The sequence below is a fragment of the Camponotus vicinus genome, unplaced genomic scaffold (genome assembly GCF_025532165.1).
Source record: "Camponotus vicinus isolate PSW18456_S1 unplaced genomic scaffold, iyCamVici1.0 SCAF_1, whole genome shotgun sequence".
In the NCBI taxonomy this organism is placed as follows: domain Eukaryota; kingdom Metazoa; phylum Arthropoda; class Insecta; order Hymenoptera; family Formicidae; genus Camponotus; species Camponotus vicinus.
The window spans coordinates 5,301,421-5,310,349 of NW_028141945.1; the positions used below are offsets into that span (position 1 = coordinate 5,301,421).

Sequence of the window (8,929 nt, forward strand, 5' to 3'; positions counted from 1 at the left end):
TTTACACCTTCCTTCCCATCGCGACGTATTCGCGTCGCCTCCATTCGAGAACAAAAAGTGCGGAAAACGTTCACGACACGTGACGCAAACGAACAGTGCAATATCGATCCAGCATTTTCTTATTGCCTAGACATGACATAAAAACGAGCGAAAAAACGAGAGGCTAATTAAAAATAGACTTGGTTATTTTCAAGGTTGACTGGCGTTTCCTGCCGTGCTAGTTGGACCTTCTCTCGAGCAGTAGATTGATCGCGACGCGAACAGACTCCTCGACGTCGATTATGCATCACGCTGCAAATGGCAGTTGTGCATTGGTACCAACGCATCCTGGAATATCCTCCCGCGCCCCCCTCTCTCAAGAATATCCCTAAAAGACTCCGGAAGCTCGATCGGCTCGGGATTTCGGGGCAGCACTGTCGCTCAATTTTCCCCCCCCTCGACTTCCTCTCCTTCTTGTTGCCAACGGTGGCAACCAATAGCGACTCGGCTCTCGAGCATTTACAATGCGCTTCTCGTATGGCAGCCATGTTTTAAGGACGCGTTTACCAACCATCGCGCTTCGCTTCGCGTCAAAATAACAATATTTTCTTGAATTTTCGAAGGCGACGTCGCGGAATCGCGCGAGCGACGACAAAATCTCGCGCGTATCTCTAGATCGGATGCACGATACGTCCCGTTACATATACATATATATAGTGACACGTGTTTTCGTTGCGGTAAACGTGCGCCCGACAAACAAGCACAGCCAACTTCAGAGGCGTGTCATGTTTGCGCTCGGCGCGTTACTTCCCGATCGGTTTCGTCGAGTTTCATCGTCGAAGATCTATGAAAGATGCTGTCGTTAGGCCCGAAAAAGGACGGTGGACCCAACGCCAAGTTCTTCGAGGCGCAAGAAATTCTTACCCAGCTCGACGGTGTGAAACAGTGGCTTCTCAAGAATTGCAAAAAGGTATCGTTCGTTTCGTGCGAACATGGACCCGGCGTCGGAAACTCGTCGAGCTTCGCTCTTTTCTCTATCTCTCTTCTTTTCTCGGCGCACGTTCTCTCGTCGATCGCGATTTATCCGATAATCAGTGCGTATCGCTGAAATACGACGTTTCTTCGAAGAATCTCGCGAGAATTTTCACGATGCACCGATATAACTCGTACCGTATTAATACGTATGCGAAAGTCGTCTCGATGACTCGTAATTGTACGCGGTCGTGGAATTAATTGATCGTTAATTTATCGCTTATCTTTGGTTTCATGTATGAATATGCGTAAAATAAACGGGAAATTGACGTAACGTTAAGAGGAGAGGCAGATTGTTATTGTAAAAGCAAATTGGAGTAACGTAAAACAATGTTTTGTTAACCTGTATTGGCTGCGAGTAAAGTTGACGTTTGATACTCTTCTCTTATACCTTTGTACAATGTTCATTAAAAAGAAAAAATTTTTTATTCCATAGTACGTGCAAACGGATCCACCCACTAATAAGAGTTTAGCTACATTAGTGGTGCAGCTTCTGCAATTTCAGGAAGATAATTTAGGGAAAAATGTATCAAAGCCACCTATGACCAGGCTTCCGGTACGTGAAATGTCAGATAATAAAAGTAGTATTTTTTTGTGTGCGTTATGTACTCTTAAATTGACAATTTAATTGTTGCAGATGAAATGTTTCTTAGATTTTAAACCTGGTGGTAGTGTGTGTCACATATTAGCCACTGCATATCGTTTCAAGCAGGAGCAAGGATGGCGGCGTTTCGATTTCCCTGGTGGAAAAGTAATTTCTTTTTTTCTAAATATATTTTTAACAATTATTTTTGAAATCTTTTTTATTACCATATGTAAGGAATATTTAGAAATATTTAGAATTTATAAAAATATATAAAACTTTAAAAAAATATATATATACAAAGAGAGAGAAAGAGAGAGAAAATAATTAAAAAACTGTTATTACAGTCAGGATCACGTATGGACCGTACAGTAGATATGCTGATGGCAGCGGAACGTGTTTTAATACAGAATAGATGTATGACTGTACCAAGTGTTTTTGTGAGACCGGACGTTGATAAAAACACAGCTGCAAAAGTTAAAGAAATAGTTAGAAAACATCAGGGAACTGTTGTTGAAAATGAAGCAGATGCTACACATATTATCTATCCTCCAGTGGATCCAATGGAAGAAGAATATGCACGTCCTTGTATGAGACGTGAGAGATCGGTTCTAATTCATTGGTACTACTTTCCAGACAGTTATGATTCCTGGTCAGCATTAGATCTTCCATGGGATTATCCTGAAGGAACTTACACAAATACAAATTCAAGGTATTTAATAATCTTTTAATACAAATTGACTGAAAAGTTACAATTATTTTAATATTGCTAAGTTTGAAGCATTGTTAGTAAAATATATTTTTATTTATATATTATTTAATATATGTATTGTTAAATAAAGAGATTTTGTAAATTGTTCTCTATAGATCAGTGTACAAAGTATCGGCTACATGGGCTCTAGATTTGGATCAATATAACGAGTGGATGAATGAGGAAGATTACGAGGTAGATGATAATGGTCAGAAAAGAGTACACAAGTACAGACTCTCTGTAGAAGATTTGATGGCACAGCCATCTCATCCGCCACCCGCAAAGAAACCTAAGAGAAAACGATCACCCAGCCCACCTCCAAAGCTCGGAAAACGTAAAAGGTGCGAAAATTTTTCACAGCAAATTCGAATCTTGAAAAGAACTTTTCTCATTTTTGACTTTATATTATTGCTTACAGTAGCAGAGCTCCATCGGGTATTCAAAGCGCGTCCGCGTCATCGGTAACAGTTCCGAAGAAATCGCGCGGCGGCGACGAAGAGGAAGATTTAACTCAGGGAATGGAGGATCCACCCGCCGAGCCTCGTATCGTTGAAGTAGTTGCTACACCCACGAATCTACCAATTACAGGCCAGGGTAATTCAACAACAGGAAATTCTACTTTGGCATCTACCGGTAGTAAAAAGCAAGATAGCGAGCTTCAACCTCTCAAATCCGGCAATTTGACCGATCTTGATGAGCAAATGGAAGGTGTGTAAAAAATCTAGATAAATTAAATTCAAATTTGCAATGTAGTATTTCACACTAATTTATCATAATGTTATAATTACATAATGTTGACAAATCAATAATTCATGAAGAAATATTATTTGTTAATTTAACAAACTCTGAATTATAAAAACTATTACATCACATAGGAGACAAAGGTAGTTCTCAAGGAGGCCAAGACAGAGAAGAGAGAGATACTAGTAAAGAAAGGGGTGAAGGTGGCAAAGGCGATGAACCGGAAGATAATGTGACAGAGCAGACGCATCACATTGTTGTTCCTAGTTATTCTGCCTGGTTCGATTATAACTCGATTCACACTATCGAGAAGAGAGCTCTATCGGAATTTTTCAATGGTAAAAATAAATCCAAAACTCCAGAAATCTATCTTGCATATAGGAATTTTATGATTGATACCTATCGACTAAATCCAACGGAATATATTACATCGACCGCTTGCAGGTGACGTATATCAACTCATCATATAATTTACTAATTTACTTTAAAATATAATATTATAATATATTAATGTAATTGTTTTATCGATGAATAAAAAAGAAAAAAAAACAGTTTCTTTACATGTATATATATTTTTATAGACGGAATTTAGCCGGAGATGTATGTGCGATTATGCGTGTGCACGCGTTCTTGGAGCAATGGGGACTCATCAATTATCAAGTAGACGCGGAATCTAGACCGACGCCCATGGGACCTCCGCCAACGTCGCATTTCCATGTTCTGTCAGATACGCCGTCCGGTTTGGCACCAGTTAATCCAAATCCACCGAAAACACCACAGCCGTCCGCCGCGAAAATGTTGCTTGATTTGGAGAAAAAACCTGCGGTCGGGACGGGCGCGGAGGAAAAAGTTGCGGCAGGTGCGATGGCGAATTTTGGTCTAAAGATCGACCAGTATTCGAGAAAACCGGCGGTTCTGAAGAATAAGCAAGCGGCGGGCGCTACGCGCGATTGGACAGAACAAGAGACGCTCCTGCTATTAGAGGGATTAGAACTGCACAAGGACGACTGGAACAAAGTATGCGAACATGTGGGTTCGAGAACACAGGACGAATGTATCTTGCACTTCTTACGTCTACCTATAGAGGATCCGTATCTGGAGGAAGGTGGACCTGAGGGATTGGGACCTTTGGCTTATCAACCAGTACCCTTCTCGAAAGCCGGTAATCCTGTCATGAGCACGGTTGCTTTTCTTGCATCAGTCGTTGATCCTAGAGTAGCAGCGAGCGCGGCGAAGGCTGCCATGGAAGAGTTTGCTGCGATAAAGGACCAAGTGCCAGCAGCATTGTTGGATCAGCATTTAAGAAACGTCCAAGCTAGCGCTAATTCAGACGGTAACTCTTTTTTTCTAATCGTATATCATGTCTAAATATGCTCTAGTGGTTTACTTTAGAGAATAAAATGCAAATAATTTTGTGCAAAATATATGTATATAATAAATAAATATTTTTTATTTTTTTTAAATAGGTAAATTTGATCCAGCAGCAGGCTTGGCACAATCAGGCATCGCTGGTACAGGACCGCCCGAACCGCCTGATGACACAGCATCTGCTGCGACTCCTACGACAGGTCACGTTAGCTCGCCTCACTCTGCAGTGCCAACTTCTGAAACAAAGAAAGAAGAACCAGAGAAACCTAAAGACGCAATGGATGTCGAACCATCTCAGGTGGACATTGGGAAAAAGGAAGACGAATCGAAAGAGAGTGAAGAAGATGCAAAGTCCACCACCGATCCAGAAGCTGCGGAAGCGAAGGAAAAGAAAGATAAGGTAAGGCATCGTGACACATGACTTAAAAACAATTTAAATATTTTATTTTTAAAAAATTTTAAAATTTTTAGACAATTAGACATTGTAACACATTAAATCTAATTTTCGGCACAGGTTGTAAGAGATGCTCAGCTTCAATCCGCGGCAGCAGCAGCTTTAGCGGCTGCAGCTGTTAAAGCTAAACATTTGGCAGCTGTAGAGGAACGCAAGATAAAATCATTAGTCGCATTGCTAGTTGAAACGCAGATGAAGAAGCTAGAGATCAAATTGCGTCATTTCGAGGAATTAGAAACTACGATGGAGCGCGAGCGCGAAGGTCTCGAGTATCAGCGGCAGCAGCTCATCACCGAGCGGCAACAGTTCCATTTGGAGCAGTTGAAGGCGGCCGAGTTTAGGGCGCGGCAGCAGGCTCACCAGCGATTGGCTCAAGAGCAACAGCAGCAACAACAACAACAGAATCAACAGCATCCACCCTGGCAACCACCTGGCGCGCAACAGCAGCAACAGCAACCTCCGAGTCCGCAGTCTCAGGCACAACAGCCGCCACCGCATACACCGCCGCAACAGACATAACTCTGTCGTGAGTATTAAATTTTTGAATAATAAATCTATATAAATGCTGTTGTCAAAATACTTTTACAGAAGAATCGACACGTTATCAATTAATTTTTACAACATTATTTTTCAATTCCTTCTCATTTCTCCATTCTTAATCAATATATAATGGTTACCTGTCTCTGAACTACAGATCATTTTCATGATCTTACACTATATCTATATGCAGAACGATTTCATATCCTTTAGGAAAATTTAAATGTTTCATTTTTATTATATGGATGTATATATTAGATCATTTAGTGGAAAATTATTTCTCTTCATTCTTTCTTCATTACATACACATACACATGTATGTTGAATTTCATATAATTCTTTATATTATTTTTCTGAAGTGATACATCATAAGAGTGATGCATTTTATAAAAATAATCTAAGACGTATACATGTATAATATACATCATACATATTATTACATATACATTGTTACCAAAGCTAATGCGATATGTTTTGATCTACAAAGCTTTGTTATCTATTAATTCCAATACTAAGTCAGTCATGAGTCGAGCACACTCGGCGCCTCCAGGTGGTGGTTCTATCATAACATATTTCTCTTCGCTATGATTAGTTTCCACGCTACTCGCCTCGTACAAATTCGGCGCTTCGTGACTAGCACATGTACTAATCGGCAATATATCCAATGCTAATCCCAATCCGAATCGACCACATCTTCGCATCTCTTCGTTCAATCTATAATCAATTGACTAAATAATATTGAAGAATTTAAAATAAATAAAATTAATATACTGTTTCAAATTTATATTCAAGTTCATAAAAGTGGTAATTATTGGGAAAAGTTTCTTATATAGCATATCTATTTTTTTAAATATGAGATTAAGATAATTTGGAAAAATAAGCTTTGATTTTGAACGAACCAAATTATTTATAATAACTATAATTATTGCTTTTACAATTCGGTAACTTCTTACTTACAATTCCCATACGGCAGATGGATCTTTTGGTGGCTGTTCTGGATTGAGGACACGCAAGGAGGACATCAGATGGGAATGATAATGCTGGAGAAGCTGTGTCATGTAAGCCCGCCTAACAACACCACTTGTGCAACAGTATAGCAAGTTCGCAAGATCAAGAGCGAGGGAGCCAACCCGCGTTAGTTGAAAGTCGACAAGATAAACGGCCTGCAGCACAGTATTAAAAGTTAAGTTTAGGAGGTTTCGCGGTGAAGCGCACCTCGCACTCTCGTGCCAGCCAACATGTCAGAATATGATTTATAGATTGCGATTTATAACGCGAGATAAATATTCTTGCAATGTATATCGTAGTTCATTTTTCTGAGATAATTGAAATTGAAATCGATGTTTGAAATTATTTATGAATTAACGTGAAAATGAAGAAATTAAATAGTGAAAAATAAACTATAAGTATAAAAGGGGGATAAGTAGAAAAAGGGAATGATTAAAAACTAAAAAATATAAAATGTACATTATACATTTTCTCTTGACTTTTTCATATTTTTGAATGTAATTTTATGTTATGCTTATCTGAAAATCGTCGGAAATTAATTGTAATTGTACATAATGCAAGAATCTTTTCTTTGCGCGCGCGGCTACACGGGTCTAGGTGTGACCAATTTCGCTAAACTGGAGTCTTTTTAATAAAATCATAGAAAAGAAGCATTTGAATCATATATAAGAATCTTATAAATTTATATAATAAAAGTGTATATGGAACAAAAACGGTCTCGTTATCTCGCACAAAGATAAGATCTATAAAAACAAAATATCGTTTCTCTTAATAAATTATCTTTCATTGAATATGCAATCTTTTATCGTAGATACGTCAAGGATGCAATATGCTATGCATGCTCACTTTTCGCATTTTCATAATAAAATAAAAGATTCACCTCCGCATCTGAGCTTGGTTCATCCTGAAAGAGGAAATTATTGGTCCAACAATCGCCGTGACAAAATACAGAGAGAGGTCCTTGCGTCGAGACGAGCTCACTCATAGTGCGAAAAAATACGTCCTCGTTTAGAAAAGCATGCAGCTTCGTCATTATCTCCTCTCTTCTATGATCCATATGCAAAGGTAGTGCTTCGGACACCATTTTGATAGCGTTATTCACAGCCACACGATAATACTGTCGATACCAATCTTCATTGTCTCGTTGAAAGAATGTTTCACGTATACTTTGATCATGTTCCGGATTTGTTAATTTCGCGAACTCGTCTGGCCTTCAAAGAGTAATGTATCTCTGCATTAAAACTAGTAGATAAGAATAAGAGATAAAACAATTCGTGCTTGTTAATGAAAAAAAAGAAGTAATCCTTTTTTATTAATATTTCTATTTTGTATTAATGTTTTTAATTTCAGCAGTTAATTCTCAAACACATCTATGCTATTCCTTTGAAAACCTGATTAATTATTTCGAATTATTTTAATTTAAAATTTATTGTTATTATTATTATTGATTTTTATAATTACAGAAATTTCAGATATACTCACCTGGATTCCCTTAGCGTTAAGCTGAGGGCGTGAAATCCCGCTAAAGCCTTCAATACATATTTCAAATTTTCCATTTCCAGCCCCTGCTGTCTATCTGCCATCTTGAAGCCTCTCTCTCTCAGATCTTCCATAGCGATAAGATTGGCTCTAGCAGCATATATTTTAGGTATTCCACTAAACACCCTTTTATCGTTTGATTGGAGTCTGTTCAATGCGGGCCACACGTGCTTATAGAATACGACTTCATTTCTGAATAACAATTCGCTTTTAAAAGCTTCACGACGTTTTTTGGATTCCGGCAAAATCTTGTAAATGATGGTGCATTCATAATTAATCCATTCTTCTTTCAACAGCTTACGCCCCTTCGCTCGGATCCGGTACAACATCGAAGTATAATTGTCTCCTCTTCCCGATCCTGGTTCTTCGTCTAAACTATGAATTTCTACATCAGACTCGATATTTTTGATAATTAACTCACGCACATCGTCGAGCGTGAGTTTATTGCTACCATCGCCGCCGCTATCCATCATCCTAATAGAGATCTGTCGGAAATTCCAATCTCTTACGATCTCTACGATAATACTGATGATACCTTCTCGATTTTTCCAGATAGAGCTAACTTTAACATTCTATGCTTTACAGCGGACCGAAGAGTGCCGTCTAACACAGGAAATGAGTATTTGAGTGACTACAGGGTTACCGCCTCCCACCGTAACCGATTTAATTTATTAATGATTTACGCCCCAACTCTCAAGAGACAAGGACATTAATACATGTCAATCATGTCTGGTTGTTTAAAGGTTCCCCGCTTAATTTTTTAAAACGCAATGCGCTACGAAATAATGATAATGCAAAAAGCTTTCTGTCAAGTAAGTTCTCTTCCAGGATAATACACATATTACAATTTTGTATAAAGAATATTTATAATACATAAATATTCTTAAAAACAATCTTATATATTTAAGTAACCGAGTATCAATTTAGGGAACAATTT

At 38.4% G+C, this 8,929-nt stretch overlaps 2 protein-coding genes across 3 annotated transcripts; one reads left to right on the top strand and one right to left on the bottom strand.

The window, feature by feature from the left end:
• Positions 1 to 435: 435 nt before the first annotated feature.
• Mor (SWI/SNF- related protein mor) lies at positions 436 to 7,166 on the top strand. Of its 2 annotated transcripts, none has more exons than XM_083095046.1 (11): positions 436 to 949; positions 1,448 to 1,567; positions 1,649 to 1,762; positions 1,942 to 2,306; positions 2,462 to 2,686; positions 2,767 to 3,053; positions 3,221 to 3,530; positions 3,668 to 4,419; positions 4,553 to 4,854; positions 4,969 to 5,434; positions 6,419 to 7,166. In XM_083095046.1, the coding sequence occupies exons 1-10, from the start codon at positions 833 to 835 to the stop codon at positions 5,425 to 5,427; spliced, it is 3,051 nt and encodes a 1,016-aa protein (XP_082951172.1). In that variant the 5' UTR covers positions 436 to 832; the 3' UTR covers positions 5,428 to 5,434; positions 6,419 to 7,166. The 2 variants fall into 2 exon arrangements, with proteins under 2 accessions (XP_082951172.1, XP_082951162.1); XM_083095036.1 differs by having other exon boundaries at positions 443 to 949; positions 2,764 to 3,053.
• LOC145969182 (uncharacterized) lies at positions 4,877 to 8,801 on the bottom strand. The gene is made up of 4 exons (XM_083095082.1): positions 7,936 to 8,801; positions 7,334 to 7,664; positions 6,403 to 6,608; positions 4,877 to 6,159 (listed from the first exon to the last, which is right to left on the bottom strand). The coding sequence occupies exons 1-4, from the start codon at positions 8,463 to 8,465 to the stop codon at positions 5,925 to 5,927; spliced, it is 1,302 nt and encodes a 433-aa protein (XP_082951208.1). The 5' UTR covers positions 8,466 to 8,801; the 3' UTR covers positions 4,877 to 5,924.
• Positions 8,802 to 8,929: the final 128 nt, after the last annotated feature.

Bases quoted from the DNA above. Each gene is read 5' to 3' on its own strand.
- Mor (XM_083095036.1), top strand. From the start codon at position 833: ATGCTGTCGTTAGGCCCGAAAAAGGACGGTGGACCCAACGCCAAGTTC. The intron at 2,307-2,461 runs GTATTTAATAAT...TGTTCTCTATAG, and splicing joins TACACAAATACAAATTCAAG to ATCAGTGTACAAAGTATCGG. The intron at 2,687-2,763 runs GTGCGAAAATTT...TATTGCTTACAG, and splicing joins AAGCTCGGAAAACGTAAAAG to TAGCAGAGCTCCATCGGGTA.
- LOC145969182 (XM_083095082.1), bottom strand. From the start codon at position 8,465: ATGATGGATAGCGGCGGCGATGGTAGCAATAAACTCACGCTCGACGAT. The intron at 7,665-7,935 runs GTGAGTATATCT...TACTCTTTGAAG, and splicing joins TTAACGCTAAGGGAATCCAG to GCCAGACGAGTTCGCGAAAT. The intron at 6,609-7,333 runs GTGAATCTTTTA...ACTGTGCTGCAG, and splicing joins AACCAAGCTCAGATGCGGAG to GCCGTTTATCTTGTCGACTT.